The 26,811-nt window shown below is 38.9% G+C and overlaps 1 protein-coding gene across 2 annotated transcripts in view; it reads left to right on the top strand.

The window, feature by feature from the left end:
* The first annotated feature begins 10,830 nt into the window (after positions 1-10,830).
* TTC26 (tetratricopeptide repeat domain 26) overlaps positions 10,831-26,811 on the top strand; it is a 35,819-nt gene continuing 19,838 nt past the window's right edge. Inside the window, exons 1-7 of one of the 2 annotated variants that reach the window (XM_016161909.2) lie at positions 10,831-10,961; positions 11,502-11,639; positions 13,780-13,872; positions 15,358-15,472; positions 16,970-17,019; positions 17,612-17,757; positions 18,676-18,847. In XM_016161909.2, the coding sequence (XP_016017395.1) occupies positions 10,959-10,961; positions 11,502-11,639; positions 13,780-13,872; positions 15,358-15,472; positions 16,970-17,019; positions 17,612-17,757; positions 18,676-18,847 (717 nt within the window). In that variant the 5' untranslated portion in view covers positions 10,831-10,958. Of the gene's footprint in view, positions 10,962-11,501; positions 11,640-12,115; positions 12,601-13,779; positions 13,873-15,357; positions 15,473-16,969; positions 17,020-17,611; positions 17,758-18,675; positions 18,848-26,811 lie in introns of those variants that run through there. The other variant, XM_036230837.1, reaches the window with a different exon arrangement.

The following is a 26,811-nucleotide window of genomic DNA, read 5'->3' as shown; positions in this document are numbered from 1 at the left end:
AAAACATGACTAAGCCTCATGCTATACCTCCGCCGCTATCCATTCCAATTCCCTCATCCTCAGCTACCACCTCAGCTGCTCTAAGTAGCTCACCGAGGTGGGCGCCCCAAATCCTAATTCCTAAGTAGTCTAAGCACCTTCTCAGACTAGGGCTGCTGATCTTGTCTTGCCCATTCACAGTCACAGTTGGGCAAAATAGTACCAATTGACAACCAAATAAATCACTGGAGTCTACACATATTCCTCCCTGCCCCCACTGTCTAACAGCGGCCCTACCTCCTCCTGATGACCAGGTCAATTACCTCTAAGACAGCTATTCCGTGTCTTACTTATCAGTCACTGACCACAGGGAGGCCAAAGTGCCTGGTAGCAGCCACTAACTTGTAATCCAATGGAAGTTTTGCCCTTACCCCAGGCAAGAATGTTCCCTTTTGGGGGACCAAGACCTGTAACCCTGCATAGGCCAGAGTTGTGGAGACAGGGAGGCCAATGAGTCACTGGAATGATGCTAACTGGGGCTACTCATGCTCTGGCCCTTGCTGTCAGGCCCATGTACTTTTTCTATTAGGGACGCAGCGCCATACTAAGTTTCTAAGTTGTCTGATTAAAGTAAAGGCATATACCGTGATGCCCTGGAGGAAATGTCCCCATGGCAGCCTATCACCTCCATGCTGGAACTTCCGCTGCAACTTTGACTCTATCTGTGCAGCAGCTTCTGGGCAGTGGGGTGTGTGATGTGAACAGCAGGTCCTACACTTGTGAGCCCACTCCCCCACTCTCTGTGCCACAGAGAGAGTCCTCCAGGCAGATGCTGTGTGACATGGAATTCCACATTTGTGGCTCGGGTGATCTTTAAGCCCCCAGGGAGTGGTGCCACTGAGGCCCTGCAGGCAGAGAAGGCAGCCCCAAACTCAGAATCGGTGTCTATCCCCGTGAGAGCAAGCTTCTGGCCCTTCTAGGTAAAAAGGAGCCCGATGTAATCAACTGGTCACCAAGCAGCCTGTTGACCTCCTTCTGGAATATAAAAGCTGAGCAAGCATTGGTCTTCATGGCTGGCAGGTTGGACATTCAGAGGTAGCAGTAACTATATTCATTTTGGTAAGTGACAGTCCATGCTGTTAGGTTTTTGCATCACCCCCATCGCTGCCACCATAGCCTCTTTGTTCAAGCATCCATCACACAGCATTTGGGGAAGAGAGATTTCTGACGAAGGCTGAGTCATTTTGTCTAGTTGGCACATCTTTTGTGATAGATACTTTCTATTGGGCCTTAGACATGATATAAGCAACTTCGCACTTTGTGTCCACTCCTATAGGTCTATCTATATTTCTCTACCCCGGACCTTCTTGCTTTTGATTTCATCATCTTTTTCTTTTGGGCCCTCCACCAGGCCAAGCCACTCATTACTGCCCATGCATGCACGAATGTTTTAACTTTGGGCCATTATCCTTCTGTTACGACCAAGGCCCATCCCAGAGCCCCTGCCGTTGTGATTTCCCCTCACCACTGTTTCCTGCTGCCTTCCCCAAGTGAGACTGTAATAGAGCCACCATCGTTTTTAGCTTGTACCCACATAGTGAAATGACCCACCCATAACTCAAACTTGGTCTTTTTTTCCCCCTCTTTTAGCTGTTTCTGTGGGACCCTCTTCACGTGATCAAAGGTATACGCTGGGGGAGAGGTACAGAGCAACCATAACGAGTGACATGGAGATCTGGGCTACATATTCACTCAGTTCATGAGTCCTGATGGTGCTTGGTTCCCGCCGTACCAGATTTATCTTATGATGGCTCTGACGCTGGGCCTGCCTGGCATTATGACTTGATGTGTCCAGTAGGACCTAGCTCATGATGGGCAGTTCTGAACCAGGGCTCAGCAGCAAACTAGGAGCTGTTTTTCAAAAGTGTTTTTCTTCACTGCCGTTGGCATACCCCCGTTTCATAATCCCAAGGGACGAGATCATGACTCTTCTGCTGGGATTTGCCATCACTGCATCTTTTCCCGTCACTGACACCTCCAACACTCTAGGCTCTGCCGGGTTGAATAGTCCAAGCAGAAGGACTGTTTGTATCACAGCCTGGACCTGCCACAGAGCTCGTCCCTGCTCCAAGCCCCACTCAAAGCTGGCCACCTTCCAGGTCACCCAGTATAAGGGTATAGCTGTAGAATGTGTTTCCTCAAGAACCCCCAAATCCTAAGAGTCTCTGTGCTTCCTTCTTTCCAGTAAGGGAACTGAGATGCAACAATGTCTCTATTAGGAGGAAACGTCCCAGCACACTGCTCCATCTAGCATCGTTAGTGAAGTGGCAGGTCATGGAACCTTTGTAGGACGTATCTCCCACTCTCTGGAGCACATGTGTCACACCAAGCCGCAAGTGTGTGTGCCGCCTTTTTCTCATCCTGCCTGAGCAGCGTGGTATCATGGACGCAGTGGATGGAGGTGATGATACGTGAATGTCCAAATGCCTTTGGTTCTCTTTGGTCTATGAGGCCTGAAGGATGAACACAAAACTGTGGCGAGACTATAAATGCTTGTTGGTAACCATTCCGTGTGAGTATGAACTATTTCTGATCCTCTTTCCTGATTGGGATCAACAAGAATGCATTCGCCAAATCAATGGCCACAAGCCATGTACTTGAGGCTGCATAACTCCAATCCAGCCAAGCTGCTACATCAGGTGCAGTGGGTTAAAGGGGCTCCACCTTGCAGGAGTCTGAGGTCTTCTCTAGACCCATGCACTTGCTGCCATGTCGACACTGGCACATTCAACAGAGGCAGGATGGGGATAGCATTTCTTCCTCTTGTTGAAATTAAGAGTGGCACTAACAGCTGCCACCCTCCCCAATCCGAGATGCAATGATATTTTGTGGTTACTATACTGAGCTGAAGGTGGGGGGACAGGGCGCAGTTTCAGATGCTCCCCAGTGAGAGCTAGCACAGTAGCGAAGGATCACGGGATGCAATATGAGGGTTAGCCCAACTTCCAAGAATGTCAATCTTAACTGTATATTTGGGAATTAGGAGAATGACAACCGGTGGGTCCATGGACCCAAGGGATCCACTGTGGCCTTAGGACTCCCTTTGCTCCCAGTCTAACAGGGGGTCCATGAAGAAGCTTCAAGTTTCACAGTGTTAGTTGACTTCTGACCTAGTGCCCCATAGTCATCAAAATGTGCCAGTGTTCTGTCATCCAAGTAAATGCTACAGATCTCTTTGGGGAAGGACTGGAGAAACTACTACAGGCCATTCTTGCCATAGTGTCATAGGCCCTTCTACCTGGGAACCTGGCCACCTCTCAGTCACCAGGTTCTGCTTCTGAACATTGATTTGGGTATGAAAACTGGGCAAGAACTGTGACCTTTTATTGAGGGGTGACCATCTTCCTCATGGCCCTGCCTATTAATTCTCGTTCTTTTTAGATTACACAGGTGAAACAGTACTTTTAAGCTACCCATCTATTTTCTTCCTAGGGCAATTTGGTTCTGTTCACAGTCTCTGAAGCTCTCTACAGGTCAGGTCCCCTGGCTGCCACTCTGACTTTGCTGTTACAAACCCCTGGCTTCCGCACTTAAGGGCCATCACCTGGTGTCTGTTGCATCAGGGTCCTATCGTCCCCATGGCGGTCAGTGAGCCAAGTTCCAGGATGGCCCCTCCTTCCATCAGTTCTGTCCTACAGGGAATGTACCACTAAATCTCTTAGTAATATTGGTGTCCCTATCACCAGTGTAGGCTTGATGAATGTGACTCTTCTCAGCCACCTGTGGAGCCTGATGCTCTGGTGGGCCTTTTGTCCTTAATATCATATATCTATTTCGGCATGTCCACTTTTCTGAGTCTTTTAATCCTTTCTTCTACTGTCTGACCCAGAAATGTAGGCATTCCAACCTCACTCTTAATGGGCCATCAATTTTCTAGGCTTCTACAAGCCACCTATTAGCAACTTGATACCACTCCTTGGTCCTTGCCGGGATGATAAAGATTATATCCTGCGAGAATGCTCTTATGTCAATAAATTCTCCTGTATAGAGTCTTATATTCTAGCTCTCTTTATAGAACAGTTTTTTTCCAGAATGGTAAGGTTTAAAATCAAATGGATCACTCATTTTAGAAGATTGACAAGGAAAGGAGAAGAGGGGAGAGGAGGGAAGAGGAAAGGAGAGGAATTATTCAAGTAGCTAGAGGAAGATTTCTAAAATTCGTTTTCTTGTGTATTACTGGAAGATCTGGGGATATGTGAAAATTTCAAAGAGATAACTCTGGGGAGAGTCAAAGCTACAGTTTCTAGGGCTCATTAGTGTGATACCAGGCTACGTGAAACAGTTGAACCACCACCAATCGAAAAGGGAAGCAAAACGTACACAAGGCAGTGATGAGTCAGTCAGCTATGCCAGGTTATGAACATCAGAGGATTGAGTCAGACGTAACGTCCAAAGTCCATGGTAAACAGGTGTTCTCCAGGAGACACGGGAGCCAGAAACATTAGTCAGCCAGACAGAGGGGGGTGGAGGTAGGAGCGGAAGAGGGCCTTTCGCTAGATTGAACCTACCTGGCAGCAAAGCTCCCTTGGAAGAACTGAACTGGGAAGGGAGGAAGTTGTTTGTGAAGTGGAGGAGTTAACTTTACAGTGAGAAGGGTCATTTCCGTCATTGAGGATAAATTTATAGACTTTGCTGTGGTGTTAAAATGAGGAACTTCAGACTACAAACCTCCCTGTAACTTGTCTGAAATCAGAGGCAACAAGCGCGTCATACTCTAGAGGCACGGCTAACTTGGGGATGAGGTGGCCTGGTGTGGTAGCTGGCTCACCCCAGCCCGTCTCACTTCTTGATATTTTCGCCATTGCATAGACCCCTCCCATGTTCAATAGGACTGATCTATGTAATCAACAGGATATTACAGAGGCAACAGTATGAGTTCCAAGACTAGATCATAAAAAAGGCTGTGAGTTCCATCTTGCTCACTCTCTCATCACTAGCTCTGGGGAAGCCAGTCATTATGCTGTGTGGAAATTCGAGCAGCCAAACGGAGAGGTCTACGTGGCAGGTAACAGGCCTCCTGACAACACCCAGCACTAACTTTCCTGGCATGCGGGTGAGCTGTTTGGAGTGGGACCCTTCAGCAACAGCCGAAACAGGTGACTACAGCCCCAGCTGAAAGTCCAATGTCAACCTTTAGGAGAGACTCTGAGCCAGAACCATCCAGCTAAGCTACTCGATAGAAACTACAGGAGATAAGAACATTGATCGCTTTAAGCTGTTAAATCTTGTGGTAAATTGTTATGCAGCAATGGATAATTAACACAGCATACCCAAACACACAAAGTAACAAAGGTCCAAAACACAAAGTAATGTGGATGGAAACTGGGTGAGTAATCGGGTCCAAAGGGCTGAAAGAATGGATTAAGTGAAGAGGGCAGATTGGATGGGGGTGGGAATTACGACAGGTTACCAGGTCATGTGTGGCTGGAGAGGGAAAACGTGGAATGTTAGATCTCTGAGGCCGGTATATAAAAGGTTAAGGCAGGACTGGGCTTGGCAGGCAGAGGGAGGCCCAGCTGCAGGCTGCATCTGGGTGGCCTTTCACAGCTTGGCCTTCTTGCTTGAGTACTGCTCCACCTGGGATGAGATAGGATTGAGACTGTGCCCTGAACCCCAAGTCACTGACTGAGTCAGATGCTGACAAGACTCCAGGCCCTGAGCATTTACTACACCGAATGTGCTCAAAGAGTCAGGAAGCTTTGGCTAGATATAAATGACAAAGATTTAGAGTTTGCAAACTGGAACACAGCTAGGCAAAACCTACAAGTGTTCCAAAGATGAAAGAAAAGCTGAGGGTTCTTCAAGTAAAAAGTACCTTCTTGAGAAGAACCTGTCCTGTATTCTTAACCCCTGGATTGGTCCAAGAGGGTAATCCTCAGATGTCTGGTGGTCTGGGCAATGAAACAATTTCTTCTTGAGGTCATTCAGATGATCACCTGAGGGTCCGATGTATGTCCAGGCATTGATGAAGGACTGGAAATTTCAGAAGTTTAAGTTCCTAGAACCAGTTAAAACAACCTACTTAAAAATAATAACTTAGAGTTTGACCTGGTAACTTTATTTTATTTCTTCACTCTATTCCTCAACTATGTGTTAAGTGCTTTTATAACATGAAGACTTAAATAAAATGAGATGTATCCATTAAAGAAATATTATTCGGCCATAAAAAGGAATGAGGCGCTGGTACATGCTAATGACATGGGTGAGGCTTGGAAACATTACACTAAGTGAAAGAAGCGAAACATATATAATCACATATTGTATGATTCCACTTATATGAAATGCCCAGAACAGGCAAATCCACATAGACAGAAAATAGAGCAATGACTGCCAGGAGCCAGGGGGTGGAGGAATGGGGAGTGACTGCTAATGAGTACAAATTTCTTTTGGAGGTGACTAAATGTTCTAAACTTAGATAATGGTGATGGTGTTTGTACATTAAGGGGGTTCTAGAAGAATCTGGGACCCCAGGACAAATCAGGCAGGTAAGGCTTTAGATAAAAGAATTTAAATAGAGAACCTGTTAATCTGTTTTGTGTCAATTCAATTATTAGACCAGCCAGAAGAACTTAGAAAGGCATAAAAATTTTTCCTCCCCTACACTTTCATACTCAATGGACCTAGGAGGTAGGTACTATTATTATCATTACCAAGTGAGGAAACTAAGACCCAGATAGGTTAAGTGACTTGCCCAGGTCACACAGCTAAAGCAAGTGATAGAGCCAAGAACTGAGCCAAAGCAGTCTATCTCCAGAGGCTGCACACTTAGCCACTACATTACACTACCTTTAGCTTGTAAATGATCTCAGGTGAGTCTTAAGCATATCAGTGAGATGGGTTTTCTTACCTCAGAAAACAAAAACTCAGAGAGGTTAAGTAACATGTTCAAGGTCACACAAGTAGGAAGAATTAGGGGTGGAGAGAGGCAGGTTCTAACTGAGGTCTTGCTGATTCCAAAGCATACAACCCTATTTTATCTTCAGCTATTGCTACAGGCTGGGTGACCAGGGGATGAACTGAACTGGGCCTCCCCAGGATCTCACACCTCAGCCATGGGCTGATACAGGTTCATGAATTGCAAAGACTATTATTTTTCTTGTTTACATTTTATTATGCTTATATTGCTTTCTGATTTTCCAATGGTCTTTCCACCAAATAAATAATTGCATTAGCAATCAGAAGTTGAAAATTATTTTTCTCTGTATCTCCACAGAGACAAATCCATTTAATTCTAACTGGTATACATAAAAGTTACCTTTTATATGTCAATAAATATTGACTATCATATCTTTAGCTCACTTCAGCTAAAAAACTGGCCATGAAGGAGTACTTGGGAGTTTTTAAGTAGATGTCTCTTTTTCATTTTGGATTGTGGAAAATTCATACACAAAAGTAAAACGGTGAAATAAACACTCATGTACTCATCGCCTAGCTTCAACATTTATCACCTATAGATTTCTTGTTAGTTAGGTCTCCAATTTATTAGTAGTTTAGCCATGACTATATTATACTTTAGTACCTAGTGGTTAAATAAAATTTTAAAAGCAAAATGTTAATAGGTGTTTCTTGCTTATAAATTTATAGATAATTTACATTTTATCCATTTTAATTCTCAGTATCTGCCAAATTTTCAATGGTAAATACATAGTCCTTTTTTAATTTTAAAAAATAAGTTATTTTAAAATAAAAGAAAAACATTTATTAAGGACTATGTTTTCAAATGTTTAATCCCAGAGTCATTCTTTCTCTTGCTTAAAACAGTCCAAAAGGGGTCCTCCCTCTATAAGCCCATGTAACTTGCTAGGAGAGAATGAAATAAAATTTGTTTTTAAACATTCTTTTTGATGGTAAGGTAGAATATTCGTGAAGCCAGTTAAAAAAAGAATGAAAGAACCAAGCACTCAATAGAGCTGATGAACAGAGTTACTGTGGTGCTATGGCAGAAATGCTGAGCATTCTTCTTTCCATGAGACTTTTTTCCTTAAGGAAAACCTACCCTAGCAAAAAAAAAAAAAAAAAGCCAAATTTTCTTACTGTCTTTTACACATTCCCTCAGCAACTCACAGCCCTGATGAATAATGAGTTCACAGCCCTGATGAATAATGAGGTCATGATTCCTAGGACCCAGAGTCAGTATCACTGTGCATCAGGGCTAAATTGTAGTAACAGTGACTCTGGAACATCACTCTGAGCTCAAAGCTGGAATATTTCTTTTAAAAAGCCCCAGATAGAGTGAGATGCAAGTTACACATCCTAAAATTCTGGTTTTAACTATACACACAATTCAGTGTTTTTAGTAAATTTACATAGCCATACAACCATCATCACAATATGAATTACTTTTTACAATCCTTCAGAAACTTCTGTTCTATTGCAACTGCAATAAAATTGCAAGTTCCAACTTTGCCTCTTACCCATGCAGCCAGCTATTGTGTGTTTATATTATTATGTGTTTCATAACACCTGGGAGAGTCTTAGAGCTGTAGTTTGGAATAACTGCTTCTCAAGCACACTCAATGCCATATTCTACCCTTCATAATTGCAGCTACAGTTCAAACAACCTCTGCAGGGATTTAGAGGCTTAAAGCAGTATCTCAAACTGCTGAAAAACAGAGGTCACTTCAATAGATTTAGCAAGTTCAACGGGGTTGTTTACAGTATTATCAGCAATGCTGCCCTTAGACCCTGATGTGAAGGGCTCCTCCTCTGGGCTCTGACCACACCCTATACAAGGCATAAAGAGGCCATGGAGCTAAGGGGTTGTTAAATAAAAATAAAATAAAATAAAAAAATTTAACTTCCACGGCTGAAAGTCTTTTTAAAAGAAAGGATTTATCAGCTCATTGCTAGAAAAAAAAAATTAAAAGACCAGTCTTGGGGCATGAAGTCCAAACCACCAGCAGCATGCCTAGGTAGGAAAGACAACATGTCCATTCTCCTGGAGTTTTGTAAGATTTTTATACATCAGGTAGTGGGGAGAAAGATGTAAGCTTGTCTGAAAGGATTTTTATCAGCTGTAGACAAAGGGGATGGGAAAAGGTGAAGCAGGAGCTAGTTGCAAGGAATAAGTGTCTACTCCTATGATTGGCTGTGGGCAGCACACTGGAAAGTTCATGTGCAAGTGGAGGGTCCTGGGGTTCTGTGGAGCCTGGCTAGTCTCTCTTTAAGATAATTGGGGAAATAGCCACCTGGAAATTAATCCTAAATTCCAACAGATATACAAGAATATGAGCAGTCTTTTGTCAGAGCTGGTCCACAGGTTAACTGTTAACAGTTTTTCTCTCTCTCCGGCAGCTGTAATTTAATTTAGAATTTCTCTAATTTTTTTTTTCTCTTCAGAGTTCTTGCAACCCTCCTCACTATGCTGTGGTGCCCGGGACTCTGAATTCCCTGTCCATACAACCCCAAGCCTATTTCCCAGCCTTGGATCTGACCTCCCTTTAAGTCTGTCAGGGGGTGACAGCTCACAGGCCAGTGGATGACTAGAGCTTGCATCTGTCTGGGTATCCACACACATGTGCAAAGCCCCTCATAGTGCAGGATGGAGCCTGGGCTGAGAAGAGAAGGGTCTGGACTCAGGGCTGGCTTTGGCTCTCCCTACACCGTCATCTGCAGCACAGAATTCTGAGAAGAACGAGAATTCTAAATTGGAGTCTGACCTTCATGATGGTATATTTGTCAAGGTAGGAGGATAACACACTGTAACAGTTTGCTAGGCTGATATATAAAATGTTCCAATATTTAGACATATGGTATGTATACCTACCTCTGTATTATTTAATTTATATGAAAAATCCAGAAGAGGCAAATCCATACAGAAAATAGGTTAGTAGTTGCCACAGGCTGGGAGGGTGATGGGGACAGATGTATAGTGCTGGTGAATTTGTACGTCTCTGAAGTCTATGTATATTCCTATCTGTATGTGTCTCTACAGATCTATATTTGTTTGTATAAAAAAGTATATATATAATTCATATATACATATATATGAATTAAGATATGTAGTCATTTACTCTCTACGTGATTGCAGGGCAAGGTGAGCGTGGTGGGGACAGACAGGGGTTGGAGCACGAAGAAGATGCTAAAAGAATCTAAGAAATCATACCTGCCCTCTCTGAGTTTATGGTATAGTTGAGTCTCCACAGGGCTAGTTATTTTGAATGGTATGTAATGTGATTCAACCATGCCATAACTACCTAGAAAACGGAAGAATTACTTCATTTCTCCAGACGTTAGTTCCTTAATCTGTTCTGAGGGTTGAACTGGATGCCCTTTAAAGGTTTCATTCAGTTCTAACATTAGACGACCCTTTCAGCCGTGTTAACTGGGCTCATGAGTAAAATAAAATCGTCCAATCAACACATATTTATTACGGTACCTTACTGTGTGTAGGTGTATCTATGGAAATAAGAAGTTGCATTTTGATGAACTCCCGCCTCCAAACGTCAGCTTCCTGGGTTCAGCAGAATTTTTTTTCTAACCTTCCGGCACCCGCAGGAGATGTAGATCATGTGTCAGTCAGCGCCGGGGGTTGCTATGGAGCCCAACGCGGTCCAAATCGGAAGTAGTCCTTGAAAATTACTTTCCCAAGAAACATATTTGAAAATAATGCCATTTGAATTCGCTTTTTCCTAAAATAAACTCATAAACAGAGATACAGTCAAACCCTCGCTCTCAGCACAGAAAACTACGTTCTCCTCACGAGAGCAACTTCCACTCGTGAAGCGGCGGCAGCGTAGTGGAACCAAAGAGCGGAAGGCACCGGTTCTCCCACGAGCGCTTTTCTGGAATGGACCAGCTCCCCGCTCCGCCCCCCGCGGTGTTGCCGTGGAGACGGAGCGGGCTGTGGATGCGGAGGAGCGCTGAGGCCAGGTCCTTACTGTCTGTCTGCGGAGGGCTCTCACAGGACTCACGCCAAGATGGTTAGTGGCTATGAACAGTGAGGGAGAATTTTGAGTAGGTCCTGGACTGGAGATTAGAGGTTCCCAGCACATTTCTGGGTAAAATCTAGAAGTGTCAGCGGAGGATGATCTATCTCCCTGTCTTCCCCGTCTTCCCACAGGGGACAGGGATGCAGCTGTAAATACTTTGAAGCTTTCTTCCCTCCTGCTTCTCGATTTCCCCACACCTGAGTTGCGCGTGGGATGGAAAGCAGACCAAGGGAAGGCTGAGATGATAGAAGCTGCACGAAAGCATCTCTTACCTCCCTCTAATTGGAGATGATAAAGAAGTTGAGAGTAGCTATTTGGTTCAGCTTAAGTACAGGGTAGAATCTGCCTAAGTACTCTAAGTGGCCAGTAGAAGTGCCCTTTTAGTAAAATACGTGTTACTAAAAGAGTTCGAATAGGCTTTCCTGGGGTTCGTTTTTAAGGATTTGACTTTTAAATCTCGGAGCTGTCACTCACCATTTAAAACTGACCGTCTGAATTGGTTCATACAGATGTCTGTTGTTTCTTTCACAGATGCTTTCAAGGGCCAAACCTGCTGTAGGCGGAGACCTACCGCACACCGACAAAAGAAAGAAGAAAGGTAGGAAGATTCCAAAACTCGAGGAGCTACTTTCACAAAGAGATTTCACTGGCGCTATTACCCTATTGGAGGTAATGTCCAATGTCCAAAAAAGGTTGCTTCTTAGGAGGTGAATACCACAATATAGACGAATGCTTGGGTGAATGCTGGTTGCTATGCTGTTGGAACAGGAGGGTGCATTCTGAGGCTTCCTGTAAATCTAGCCAGGCACAGATTACAGGTTCCAGACTTAACTATAAGTCTGATTAAAGATGAACTAAAAAAGATAGATTTATTTATTGAGGGACACTTTTAATTATGTCTAGTCTTGTTAATGGTGAATCCATTTAAAAATATGGAGAGTCAGTCATTTAATTCAACATCAGTTCACACATTATATATCCCAACCCCTGACCAATTTATGATTTATATCTATTATGTGTTATAAAAGTTTGATCAAACTTAAATCTACTATGCTTCATGCTTATTGTATAAAATAGTATATCTTCAGAAAATATTTCGACCTCTGTGGCAGTAGTAAACTTTTAATATGCATCAAAATCACCTGCAGTGCTTATTAAAATATATATTCCTGAGCTTCTGCCTTAGGGACTCTGATTATTTACAGGATAAATCTTCAGTGATGCCTAGGAACCTGCATTGTAGGCAAGTACCCCAAGTGTTTCTGATGTAGATGGTTCAAGGACACTGCACTTTGAGAAAGTGCTTTGTGAGAAGCACATGCCGTAGGAGAATGAAGGGGTGCACCAAAGAATGAAGAGATAATGTTTGACAGCAAGCTTGGTTATGTTATGCCACAGTCATTTCTCCAGAGCACTACTCCAGACATATTACTGATAATCTATCAGCAATAACTGTTTTAAGTAGCTTTATATATCTTTCTCAGTCTTCCAGGGATAGTCCTACATTTCTTCCTAGTGCTCCGGTACTGAGCACATTGTTTAACTTTTTTTATCAGCCTTCTCATCTTTAAAGTGGGGAGTTAACATAGAAGGACGATCTAGCTCCATAAATCAGTGAGTGGACTGAGTGGTAGGTATATGTCTACATTTTTTCAGTCTCTGTTTTTCTTCTCTCTTTTCTTTAAGGCAATGACCACATTTTCCTTATTGTATAATTCCACACTGCCTTTAAGTAGCCAGTGAAAGTGCCATGATGTGTGGAAATGAGAACTTCCATGGTTTGGGGTGAGGAAGTCTCATGAGCTCTCCTTAATTCCTGCTGCAAATTTAGAGAGACCTCAAATAAGATTTTTTTTCAGATTTAAGGTACTGAACTTAAATTCACAACATTTGATGAGCAGAGGATTTCTGATATGATAGAGTTAGGTACAGGAGTAAGTTGTTATCCCAAACAAGAAGGTACCAAAGAATATCTTCATCTTGTAATGACTATGGCACCCAAAGTTCCGTAGCAATATCTGTAAATGTGTTTCACTATTTAATTTTTCACCCATGTTTTTTGATTTATCACTCTGTGGAATGAAAAACTCTCACTTTATCATGGTAGTTCAGACTTTACCTTCAGAGTTTCAGTCCTTTCCCCCAAAACAAGACTTTTCTTTTGTTGGGTGATGAATTCATAAATATTTGTTCATAGTGGATGTATATGATGCCAGTATTCTGAACATCGTTAACTCTTGTAAGTCCTGGTTAGCTTGGTCAAGGGTCATAGAATGATTTAACGGCTTGTCTTCAGCGAACGGTTATAACCTATAAGTAAATACATGTGTGTACTAATAGGACAGATCTGAAGCATGAGATTAAATGCAGCAGAGCATGGAGGGTGAGAACATGGGCTTTGGAGTCAAATATTATGTAAAGTACCAGCCACCACACTTACTGGCTGTGGGGCCTTGAGTTTGTTGCTTAATTTTTCTAACCTTCAGTTATTTGGAACTAAATATTTCACATAATTCTCATGTTCATTATACATCATCCAGAATTGTTATGAGGATTGCGTTTACATATTTTGCTGGGCTGAGGTAAGAAAAATGTGAAATGTTTGAAAATATTAATTTCTATGACAATTAGAAGGTAATTGTCCTGAGTTCTGTAGGAATAAATTTAATTAAACTGGGTATTTATTAGTTTCTCTTACTTATGATTTCCTATTAGTCATCAATCACTTAATGTAGCATTTTTTTAAACAGAGAGCTTACTTTTAAAAGTTTTTTGTTATTTTTTTTTTTAATGAAATTTTAACCTGAAGTTCAAACGTCATGTTGGGGAACAAGAAGAGGATACTAATTTATGGATTGGATACTGTGCTTTTCACCTGGGAGACTACAAGAGAGCTTTGGAGGTTAGTAAAAAAAAAAAAAAAAAATTATAACAGAAGGGCTTTGAAAATGTTATGAAGCTTTGTATTGTAATAATACATGCTCATGATAAAATAACTTAGAAGGGAATAAAGTAAAAAAAAGTCACCCCGTATGCTATCCCCAGTTCTACTTCTTTGTTAATGGATAAACCATCAGCTATTTTTTGATGTGTTGCTTCAGAAATCTTCTATATATGTTCAAGTATGTGTATAAATCATGTTTATTTTTTGCTTTTAGGCATAAATTAATGAGGTTATAGAATGTTTTAACATTTACATTTTTAAGTAAGTCTCCAAGAAAAAGATACCATTTTGATAGAAAAATTTTCATGAGTCTTTTCTCAAAAGAAGTTTCTTTTTATTTTATTTGGTTATTTTTGCACATAGGAAAAGATATATATTTTTGCAAGTATAGTTTTAGTTGTTTTTCTTGGTCATTGTCAACCCTACCTCTCTAATGAACAATCTGTAGGATTATGGATCTAAATAAAATTATAGATGTGTTATGTCAAGCAATTTTTAATTCATAAATGAAAATTTTAATACATTTCTCATATGTTCTTACTCCCAAAATGTAATCTAAGGATACTTAAAGAACCTACCTAATTAAGATCCAAGATCAGGTAATGTGGAGATAAGATAAAGAACAAAAGCAACAAAATCAATGAAGGAAAAAGGGAAGACGTGAAAAGGATGGAATAGAGACTGGTAGTATTTGTGAAACATGTAAGAGAAACGGAGTAACCCAAATGCAGTAAGAAGAAGAAACAAAGGCATCTGATGAAGACTGATAAATAGTAGGAGTATACAGAAAGTGTAGCTAACAGTGAATCTCAGAAAGGGTCCTTGGCAGGAAGAAAATATATCTTTTAAAAATATAAAGCCAAATAAACAAAGCCAGAAAACAATTAGAATGAGATGGAATTTGTGGTATACTAAGGTTATCAGATTTTGAATTCACTAAACCTATGCATTTTTAATCAGGTCTCTTTTGTATGTCTTTTTAAGCTAGCAAAAAATAAAATATATTAGTTATTTTTCCTTTCCATGGTTTGTTAGCCCATATAAGTGTTAAAGGTGAAAAAATAAGTGTAAGATTATATGGCCAATGGCCTTGCATAGACAGGATTGAGCTTTAACTCCAGTGTTTAATCTTACAAATGTAAAAGAGTTACATATGTAGGATTTCCTAAGCTGCCCGGTCTCAGTAAGAAACCCTAATCTCGGAAGCTAAGCAGGATTGGGCCTGGTTAGTACTTGGATGGGAGACCACCTAGGAAGACCAGGTGCTGTAGGTGTTAAAAATAAATAGATAGATAGATATAAAAATAAATAAATACATAGATAGAATTTAAAAACTTAAGAAAAAAAAAAAAGAAATCCTATTCCATTATATTCCATTACAGAAGAATGGCCCGTCGATTGCTTAACTGTCAAAATGAGATCACTGCTTAACATATATTTCAGGAATATGAAAATGCGACAAAAGAGGAAAATTGCAATCCTGAAGTCTGGGTGAACCTCGCCTGTACCTACTTTTTTCTTGGAATGTATAAGCAAGCCGAAGCTGCTGGATTTAAAGGTAAAATGGGCCCTTTTAATATCTGGTACTCATCACTAATAGTAAGAGTTATTTTAGAGATTTAAAAATTGGTTACTTTTTCTGTTGAGCAAAAACCAATTGACATTAGAAAGCTAAAAACTAGCTTTGCTCCTCAAGAATCTTGGATTTGAGCAACTTTATGTTTAAAGGGAATAAATCTCTGTGCTGCTCCCCCACCCCAGCCCACCTCCCCAGGAGCTATAGCTCCGGGCAGAAGAATGAGAGAAGAAAAAGGGCAAGATGTCTTTCTTGAGCCCCATCATCATAGGATATTCACCCTGTTGGTAGGAGTTGAGTATATTTATTCAGGCTCTGATGGATGTGGATTTTATAGCTGCTTTTCCTGCTTTTGAGTGAGAAGCCAGGTAATTTCAGTTTGAAAAATTCCGATCTCTTCTGTTTTGCTTTACTTGTGATAAGGGTCATTTTAGGAGAACTGGACTCAGATTTGCAAATGAGAGTAGGACAAAGGGAAATATGTAAGACAAAGAGAGGAAAGATTAAGAATAATTAGAGTATGAATCAAATTAAATTCAAAAGACTATAGAGAATGTAGGTAAGAGAATGTTTGTTAGGAAATTTGTTAGGGAAGAGTATATTTCAGGGTAGAACTCTTAGTGAATTAACTGACAAATACACATTTATAAAGAATTCATACTCAAAATCATGCATAATGTGGAACTTGAAGCTTTTCTTGATTTGTACCCAAATTGTTACATATGTACTAATGTAATTTTTCCTCATTTAGTTAGAAGGGCCTTTAAGTTACTTTATCTCATGTTTCTAGACTTTACCTGTGCCTAGAACAGTATTAGACACATAGAAGGTGATCAAGGTAGCTATCTGTCTTTCCATATGTATTTTTCTTTTTTATACATTAACATATGACTTTTTTTGCGTAGTCATATAAGATTGGGTTTCCGGAATTAGGAAAATTCTCCAAGAGTGCAAAGGGGACTTTGAACTTGAAAAGCGTTAACCTTTTTGCTTGGCTACCTGTTTCATTTTGGCAGATCATCATGCTAGAAGATCTGTGGAGTGGGGGCTGGGGTAGAATTTTAGAAACTATGGCAGTGTAATTGTGGAAAATGAGATTTAAGAAGGAATCGACAAGGAACCCTGGAACGAACAGCTGACTGAGAGTGGGTTCCTTTGTGTGTTGAGATGACCGTAACTATTTGTTTTCAGTCTTTGGTTCAGTGAACAACACAGCGATGGGTCATGTGCGTGGCCTGCTATAGTCTCAGTCACCGTAATAGAACCAGGTAGAACGTTTTTCTTCTGGTTCTTGATACTGTTGCTGCTACTGCAGGTACAGACTAGACTAGAATAACATATATAGCAGAGACATATCAGGAGCAGATAAGGAGATAAGGATTATGGAAGATTTATCTGAGTCTTATGTCATTCCTGCATGGGCCTAAGTGCCATAGACAATTGAGTTCTGTAATAAGCAGCTTAGTTTTTTTTTTTCAGCTCCAAAGAGCCGACTTCAAAACCGCCTCCTCTTTCACTTGGCTCACAAGGTATTCTCATTTCACACTTTCTGTTTTTAAAATATCTTTTTCTTTTTCTTTTCCATTACCAACAATGGTGAAAAATAATTAACTAGAAATTCTTGTTATGTCAGTCTAGTGGAGTGAAACAGTTTCATTATGAAATGTCTTCCTTTATCTGTAAAAGTTCTTTTTTGCATAATGTCTACTTTGTCACATTTGTATAGCTACACCAGCTCTCTTGGTTACTATTTGCCTATCTGTTACTATTTGCGTCCTTATAACTTAAATGTCTCTCTTGTAAACTGCATATGAAAAAAGATAAAGAGACATAGAAAAAAAAGGAAGGGAGAATATATAAAGAACGAAATAGAAAAGAAAAAGAAGGTAAGAGGGAGTGGGTGGTCATGTAATTAATATGAGCTGTGACTTAAAGGCTTTCATTGTCAAGGCTATGCCTCCGAGGCTATTTCCATTCTTCCTCTTCCTCTGAAGGAGAAATAAAGGAGAAGACAGGAGACTAAAGGGAAATAGAACAGAGAGTCAAATGGCTCAAGGTGTTGATTTCTCTGACTGTACTTTGATGTGAATCTTTATGTCTTTTTCTCCCTCACAATTTTAGTTTAATGATGAGAAGAAGTTGATGAACTTTCATCAGAATCTCCAGGATATCACAGAAGATCAACTCAGTTTGGCTTCAATCCACTATATGCGCTCTCACTATCAAGAAGCTATTGATATTTATAAGCGAATACTGCTAGATAACAGGTCTGTGTCCCTTTACGCTTACTCAAAAACTCATTCCATTAGTTTCTTCTGTAACTTGTTTGGCTGAGGACCTGGTGTCCTTAGGATACAGAATCACTATGTGTTCTAATCTGTGTAGCTGATAATCCAGTGAGATTAATACATCCTTATTGTCTCCACCAAGGTTTATCCACCTTTATTTTGTTATCACTCTGCCAAGGAGCATTTTTAGACTCTTGTTTTTCCTAATTGCCCTCCCATGAAATTTTAATACCACAGATATTGTATATCTGTTTATATACTATATGTGTGTGTATGCTTTATACATAAAATGAGTAAAAAAAAATTTTACCCCTTTGGGGTTATACCCCTGTTGAAGATGCACGGTCTAGATGTATCAATTTCAATGTAATAATTACATTGTGGGTAACTTGTTGACAAAATTAGAGACAAACAATTTGGAAAAATTAACATTCCAACTTTATCATGGACCACTTGGCCTCTGTCCCGTGTCCCCAAATTATCTCATCCACATCCCTCTTCCTTCTTTTGCTTTATCTTTACATTCTCCCACCCATTCCCATTTTCAGTCTTCCAGTCTACTTGCCTTGTCTGTCTGTCCTCTTGGTATGGTATGTATTCATTTGTGTTTATGCGCAATTACAGCATATGTTTTTTTTTAACATGAACGGGTAAGAGTTGAACTTTTCTTTTTGTCCTCTAGTTGTCATCTCTTACTCTACTTATATCAAAACTCCCCAAACATGAGAATAAAAAAGAAAAATATTGTACTGATTATATCTTGCCTCCTTTCTTCAAAAGGAAAATTCATATTTTCATTGCCTTGCTGTTCATTTGAGCCATTAAAAAAGTCTTTGTAGTTTGACATTTCTCTGAAGTAGACTTAAACCGTTAACTTTTCATTCTTTCATCTAACAGGGAGTACCTTGCTCTCAATGTTTATGTGGCCCTGTGTTACTACAAGTTGGATTACTATGATGTGTCTCAAGAAGTTCTGGCTGTTTACCTCCAGCAAATCCCCGATAGTACCATCGCACTCAACCTTAAGGCCTGTAATCATTTCCGCCTTTACAACGGCAAAGCAGCCGAGGTAGTGATGGAAATTTGTTTTCTAATTAATTTCACTTGAATTACCCTCTACTTCCCAGGTTTTCATGACTATAGTCTCTAACTCTTGATCAACATCCCTTTGTTATTGCCAGTGTGATTCTATAAGAGCCTAATTATATCAGCATTTACATTGATCAAATAATCTAAAAAGAATATTGACTTCTGAATTCTCTGTGTGCCCGATATAGTGTAGATGATCTTTACCTAGAAGCCTTACATAACTCAAATACGTTAAAACCAAACATTTTAACTTCTTCCTCCAAAATATGCTTGAGGTTCTGTGGTTCAGTGTCAGCAATGTGTAATTCACATCAGAACCTGGGACATCCATAACTCTCTTCCCTTCATCCCCCATCTAATCGTTTGCCAGTTCCCATCAGTTCTAAGTCCTCGATATCTCCGTTATCTACCCTCCTTTCTCCTTTGCCACCGTTCCAGTCCTCACCTCTTACTTCAGTGCTTTCCCTGCCACGAGGCTTGTACTCTCCAGTCCAACCACTGAGTTTGTTCCATACACCATACGCTCCTGCTACCACAGCTTTGCATACACCATTCCCATTTCCCGGAATGTCTTTCTCTGCTGATACACCTCAGTGTCTCCTTTAAGGTTCCCTCAAATAGCAATAGTGGTAGACATTTTATAAATATGTGGAAATTAGGTAGTTACAGGCACTGTGCAGAACACTTTATATTTATTATTTAGTTTTCCTGACTATCCTGTGGATAAATTCTGTTATAGCTCTCTTTTTATGGGAAACCGAGAGTATACAGGAGGCCATACAGGGGACCCCCTTTTATTTAACGTTTTATATATATACACACACATGCATATGCATATATACATACATATAGATATAGATATAAATACATAGAGAGCATGTTCTATATACTACATCTATATATAGTTTCAGGTATATATATAACATATGTATATATGCATATATACATGTATATACTTTACACAGAGATATTTTTAGGTTAACCCTGTAGGGGGGCCATGCTTAGACATTACTACCTTGGCCATTACTTTAGTTAATGTCTGAGGCCACCAAAATTAAAACGTAAAATTTCTGCATGTGCTAAAATGTTTAAATCCCACCTTTGCCCAAAAAACAGTTCTAGATGGCATCATGCTACCCTAGAGTTGGAGGAGGAAAGAACCTGAAACCAGCAAATTAACTATATCAAAGTAAAATTTATTGTGAAAATGAAATAGCAAGAAGCACTATGAACATGCTTTACACTGACAGGAGAGTCAACTCCTGAGTAAAACAGCATTTAGTAATGGGAGGGAGAGAGGTGGGTAGAGAGCACGTGTCCTTAACATAAGCCTAGATTCACTTTTCATGGCTTATGTCAGAAAAAGTGGCCAGTTGTGGCAAAAGAAATGCCCATCAATTTAATTGCTTAGCATACAATCAGACAGTCCATTTAAATATTATATAAAATACATTCTTGGGTATTTCAACTAAAGAGTCCCTTGAGTCTGCCTAATTGGCCAGTTTCCAGCATCAGCAGTTTAATAGTAAGCTGGGTTTGCAATTTAATCTCTTTAGAGTTTTCTTCATTGGTAAGAACAAATAAAAGAAATATATTTTTACCTTTCTATTTTGAGTCAGTGTTGGGGACTTTGCCAATTTTGGTACAAGGTCCAATCTATTAAATGTTAACATTTCATCTGCACGTGTTCTTTCCATAGTCTGGTATGAGTAGCATAGTTAACCAATATTCTGTAGGTCTTATGCTGTCCAAGTCAGGTAACCAAACTGCACTTCCCATCCCCAAAAGGCATGTTTTTTCATTTACAATTGTTTCAGTGCAGTTTACATATTGATTTTATAATGTACTCCAGGAATAGATGACTGTCAGATGTATCCTAAGAAACTTTTTTAACTGGCAACAATAGGATATAGTTTATGTTTACTTCTGATAACTTTATTAAACCATCTACAATAGGGCATTCTTCTAGTAACTTGTGTAATGGGTTCTCTATTATATGGCTCATTCTCTCCACAAACACCAATAGCATTCTGCTCATCCGTAGTAAGCATGAAATAATATATGACGATGGACTTAATTCTTAATGTACTTTAAATAACTTGCCCAAGATTTTACAAGAGACGTATTCAAGTCTCGCACCCTTTTTATCTGACTCTGAAGTTCTCTATTCTAGTCTGTTGATCCATTTTTCTGTGCCTGCTGTCAATGCCATGCTGCCTTAATTGCTACAGCTTTATAATAAATTTTCACAGGATTCAGTTAGCTAATATTCCATTTAAGATTTTTGCATCAATACTTATCAATTTGATTAATCTATAATTTCATTTTTTATTGATACAGATCTTGATACAGAGGTTATACTAGCCTCATTAACCTAATGGAGAAGGACCATATGTTACTATTTTCTGGAAAAGTTTATACATGTATACCTCAGAAATATTATGAGTTCAGTTTTAGATCACTGCAATAAAGCATATATCACAATAAAGGAAGTCACACAAAATTTTTGGTTTCCCAGTGCACGTAAAAGTTATGTTTATACTATACTGTAGTCTATTAAGAGTGCAGTAACATTATGTCTAAAAGACAATGTATATACCTTCGCTTAAGAATACTTGATTGCTGAAAAAAATGCTAACCATTATGTGAGCCTTCAGCAAGTCATATGTTTTTGTTGGGAGACATGATGTTGTTGGCTGCCGACTGATCAGGATGGTAGCTGTAGCAATTTCTTGGCTAACTAGACACTTAGCTTTTGGCCTATCTTGACTTTTAACTTGTCTTCCTCACTAAGCTTAATCATTTCTAGCTTTTGATTTAAAGTAAGAGACATGTAACTCTACCTTTCACTTGAACACTTAGAGGCCATTTTAAGGTTATTAATTGGTCTAATTTCCATTGGTCTAATTTCAGTGCCTCAGGCCCAAAGAGAGGGAGAGAGACCAGGGAATGTCTGGTCGGTCAGAACACGCACATCACTTATTCATTAAGTTCACCATCTTATATGGACACAGTTTGTGGTGCCCCAAATCAATGAAAATAGTAACACCAAAGACCACTGATCACAGATCACCATAACAATTATAATAATGATGAAAAAATGTAAAATATTGCGAGAATTACCAAAATGTGACACAGAGACACGAAGTGAGAAAATGCTGGTGGAAAATAATGCCAATGCTTAATGCAGGGTTACACAAACATTTAATTTGTAAAAAAATACATTAACTGTAAAGCACAATAAAACACAGCACAATGAAATGAGGTATGCCTGTATAAGGCTGTCAGGATTTCTCAAATGTTTGCTAGAACTTATTGAAGAAGTCCTCTAGGCTTGGGAGATTTTAAATTACTAATTCAATTTCTTTAATACTTGTAGGACTACTCATGTTTTCTCTTTCTTCTTGTATCATTTTTAGTGGGTTGTATTTTTCAAGAAGTTTGACCATTTCATTTACATTTTCAAAATCTTTTAGTCTTTAAAAAAAAACAACTTTTGCTTTTATTAATCTTCTTTATCATATAGTTGTTTTCTACTTTATCAATTTCTATACTTAGTTTTGTCATTTCCTTCCTACTGTTTTCTTTCAGTGGGTTTGCTGTACTTTAAAAATTATTGAAATGGATGTTTAGCTTATTAATTTTCAGCCTTTCTTTTCTAAAATATTCATTTAAAGTAATAAATTTCCAAGTATAGCTTTAACTACATTCTAAGATTAAGTACACAATAAAACCTCTAATTTCCAGTATGTTATTTTGATTTAATTAGAATTCTTGATTTCCCAATATATGGGAAATTTTCCAGTTATCTTTTGATTACAATTACTAATGTGATTATATTGTTGCCTGAGAACATATCCTATATTATTTTAATCCTTTGGTATTTATTTCTTGAAACTTGTTGTATGGCTCCAAAATGTGGCCACTGTTTCTAAGCTTTCTATATGTACTTGAATGGAACGTGTTCTCTGAAGTATTTGGTGTAGATTCCATATATGTCCATTAAGTCAAGTTAATTTTTTATGATATATCAAAGCTTCTATCACTTTACTAATTTTGTTGTATCTGCTTACTGTTAATTACAGAGAAAAGTGTGTTAAAATCTCTTACTGTTACTGTGAATTTTTCTCTTTTGATACATTTCACTTTATATATTTTGAGGCCATTTTTTTTTTTTTAGGAATGTACACATTTTAAATGGTTACATCTTTCCGGTGAATTTAACCTTTTATCAATAGAAAGTGACTCTCCTCTAATTATGTTTTTTGCCTTAAAGACCATTTTGTGTACTCTTAATTTAGTTTTTCTTGTGGTTTGTATTCCTAGGGTATAGTTTTTTTTTACCTTCCCTTTTCTTTATAATTTCATATTTTAAGTGTGTCTCTTGTAAACATATAGTTGATTTTGCTTATTTTGTCTGAAATTTTGTCTTTTAGAGTATTTAATACAATTAGATTTAATTACTGGTTATGTTGTAATACTGGTTGCTTAGGTATAAATCTACCATCTTATTTGGTGTTTTATTTGGTTACTATATCTTCTGTTTCTTTTTCTCTCCTATTTTGTCCTATTTTGGGGTATGGAGGCTTAGTTTTGATGGGCTATTTTTAATCTTTATTTTTTTTCCTGTGCTAGTTTCAGAAGTCATACACTCTATTTTCATACTGGTAGTGGTTACCATAAAAATTACTACAGATATCTTTCATTTAATCAAGTTTAATGTTAATCTTTATTCTCTTCCTAAGCAATACAAAGACTACAGTATTTGAACTTCATTTACCACCTTTCTAACTCATGGCATTGTTGCCATGAACTTTAGTGTTATATTTTTGAAATTATTTCTGCTAAATATAGTCTATATTTATTTAGTGTTACCAACATATTTAAATATTGTATTGTTTCCTCTTTATTCTTATTTGTAACAAACCTTCCATCTGGGATCTTTTTCCTTTTGAATGAAGTGAAGTTTATCCTTCAGAATCTCTTTAATAAGAGTCTGGTGACAAACTGTTTTTGTTTGTCTGAAAATGTCTTTATTTTGCCTTTTATATATTTTAAGATATTTTTACTAGGTGTAGGATACCTTGTTGGCACATGGAAGATATCTTTCCATTATCTTCTAGCTCCATTTTTATGTTGGGAAGTCAACTATCAATCTAACTTTATTTGAAGGTAATCTATCTTTTTCTAAAAATTTTTTCTTTAAAAATTTTCACATTATCTTTTATTTTCTTCAGTTTCACTATGGGACTTGTTGAATTGGTGGATTAATGATTCTAATCAGTTAATGAAAGTTTCCAATCATTTTCTTTCAGATTTTCCTTCTCATTTCTCATATTTCACTCAGGAAATTTGATTAAGTGTATGTTAGACCTTTTTACAGTGTCTTCTAAGTCCTACTGTCGCTTCTTATTTTCCTCCATCTCTACATGCTATACTCTGGAGAATTTCTTCACACCTATTTTTCCATTCACTAATTCTTTTTTATGATATGTCTAATCTGTAAAACCTGGTGTAGGGGGTTCAAGGGATTTCAGGAAGAGATCATCGAGGGCAAAGATATGACTATGTGACAGCAGCATGTACAGACTTTATTTGGGTGACTCTTTGAAAGGTTTTTGTTGGGGGGAAAGTCCCTCACAGCATGTGATTGTCCAGAGGCTATGGCAGAGGGACAGCCATCCAGAATGGGAGGAGGGCAAAATAACTCCTAGGCAGAAGGGGAATTGGATAGGAGCTATGTGGCTAGATGCTATCTCTCAGCAGCAGATTAGGGGGTGTCTGAGTCAGAGACACTTGAGGTCTGATGGGCAACAACTGGTTTATAGCCCTGGGGTTTATCTAATCTGTGGCTAGCAGATTTGGGGGGAAACTTGTGGGGTATAAAGAACAGCCAGGATGTTAAAGGCTAAAAATCTGCTTATTTGAGCTATGTTTAAAACAATTGGATATGTAAAATTTGAGCCAGAAAACTTTTGAGCTATTTGGTCCCAGGCTGCTGTAAAAAAATAAACAACCTAGAGGCCGATATATAGTGGCCATTTTTGACTCATATATATAACACCTGGCCATCTAGTTAGTGATTAATTTTGTTTGCAGTATTTTATGTTTTTAAAAGTTCTTTCTTTCTTTCTTAAAAATCTTCACTTTTTGCTGTGTCCATTTTCTGCTTTCATGCTTGTCTTATTTTCTTAAACATTGTCAGCCTACTTGTTTTGTGATCTGAGTTTGATAATTTGAATTTCTGAAATTTTTGTGGGTTCGATTCTATTTTCTCTTGTTTCTCCTGGTTCTCCCTCGGGGAATCTAGTTTCTCTGCATGTCAGCTTATCTTCGTGAGTTCCATACAGTATTTGAAAAATTACTTACAGCAATAATTTAAGGCCTACATTGAAGGCACTTTCTTCCCTGTATGATATGCCTTTGCTCTTCCAGATACCTGGGAGAACTACCAGTTTGGGACTACCTTAAACCAAATTCAAGGCTTGAGATTGCCTGGTCTGCCCACGGGCTCCTGGCTGGGCTGCGATTCTGATTCCACACTAGGGATGTGCTAGTTCTTCTAGTCAGTCCTCCCCTTGCCAGTGGAGCTCTGCGGAGTCCTGGCTGAGTGTGGGGAGGGCCTCCTGCTGGACTTCCTGTGCATGTCCCGGGCTTTGTTTTTCGTCCTCATTGCCTGACAAAACTGTCAATTAGAGGTTTTAATGTTATAGACTCTTTAAAGCCTTCAGGGCAAAAATGGCTTTCATGCTTCTTTTCTCCTTCATTTTTGATCTGGAAATTCCTTACTGTCTTTGGTATTCTTAAGAAAATGTTTTAATAATATAACTTTTTATTTAGTCATTTTCAGTGGGATAATTGATTTAAATAAGCTAGGCCAGTGGCTGTCAAAGTGTGATCTGGGACTCCATTTCATGGGGTCTGTGAGGCAGGACCGGGACTTGTATGAAGCAAGCAAGCTGCCTGGGTACAAAATTGAAGGGTGAGCACTTGCACCACCACACAGATGTGAATGAATGCTGCTTTAAACTCTGTGCCCTGGGCACCTCACCTGCCATACCCTGATTTCCGGCTAGCCCTGTCTGAGATTAAAACTATCCTCATAATGTAAAAGATTTCATCTTTTCACTTTCATGCTCTCAGGTGTGCAATTAAGTTTTCCAGAGACAACATGATTTCAAAATAGATCAAATGCTATTTCAGATATGCTAATCTAGCAGTCTTCTGTTAAGCCGGACATCGAAGAGATTTGCAAAAATGTAAATCCATCACTCACAAAATTTTTGTTTTGGCAAATACAGTTTTCTTAAATAAAACATGTTATGTAAATGTATAGTAGGGGTTTTATTATTATTATTTTTTATTATTTTTGATTAATTGAATTTGATTACTTAAATTCTAAAACAATAAATACTGATGACTAACACCCACATAAACAAAAACTATTCGGGATCCTCATAATGTTTAGGATTAAGATTTAAAAGCTTGAAAACTGCTGATCTAGCCGAACATTACCCAACACTCTGGAACTGCTATGATCAAGAAAAGAGATTAGTGAAAGGGTTGCCGAGTAGACGTACACTCCCAACTGAGCTGGTAGTGGCTAGTGAGAACAATCAGGAATTTAGTTGTTTTATCCAGAAAAGCTTAGCTACTCACTGGCTAAAGCAGAAAAAGGAAGAGAGGAGGATTACTCGAAATTATAGATCGGCAAGATAGGAATAGCAGAAAATGGAGGAAGTGAGTCCAACAAAGACACTGGAAATGGCTGACTGATTTTTTTTCTAAGGGGTGTGAAGAAGGCAGGAAAACACAGAAGAGATCTGATAGGTCTAATAAATGATAAAATAGTGAGAAGAAGATATTTTAATTGTTATGTAAATAAACAGCAATTCCGCAGGAAGGCGGTACTATGAGAATTCAGGATATAGATGGAATGGCCAG

Source organism: Rousettus aegyptiacus, unplaced genomic scaffold (assembly GCF_014176215.1).
Source record: "Rousettus aegyptiacus isolate mRouAeg1 unplaced genomic scaffold, mRouAeg1.p scaffold_m13_p_13, whole genome shotgun sequence".
Lineage (NCBI taxonomy): Eukaryota > Metazoa > Chordata > Mammalia > Chiroptera > Pteropodidae > Rousettus > Rousettus aegyptiacus.
This window is presented reverse-complemented; position numbering and strand designations above follow the sequence as displayed.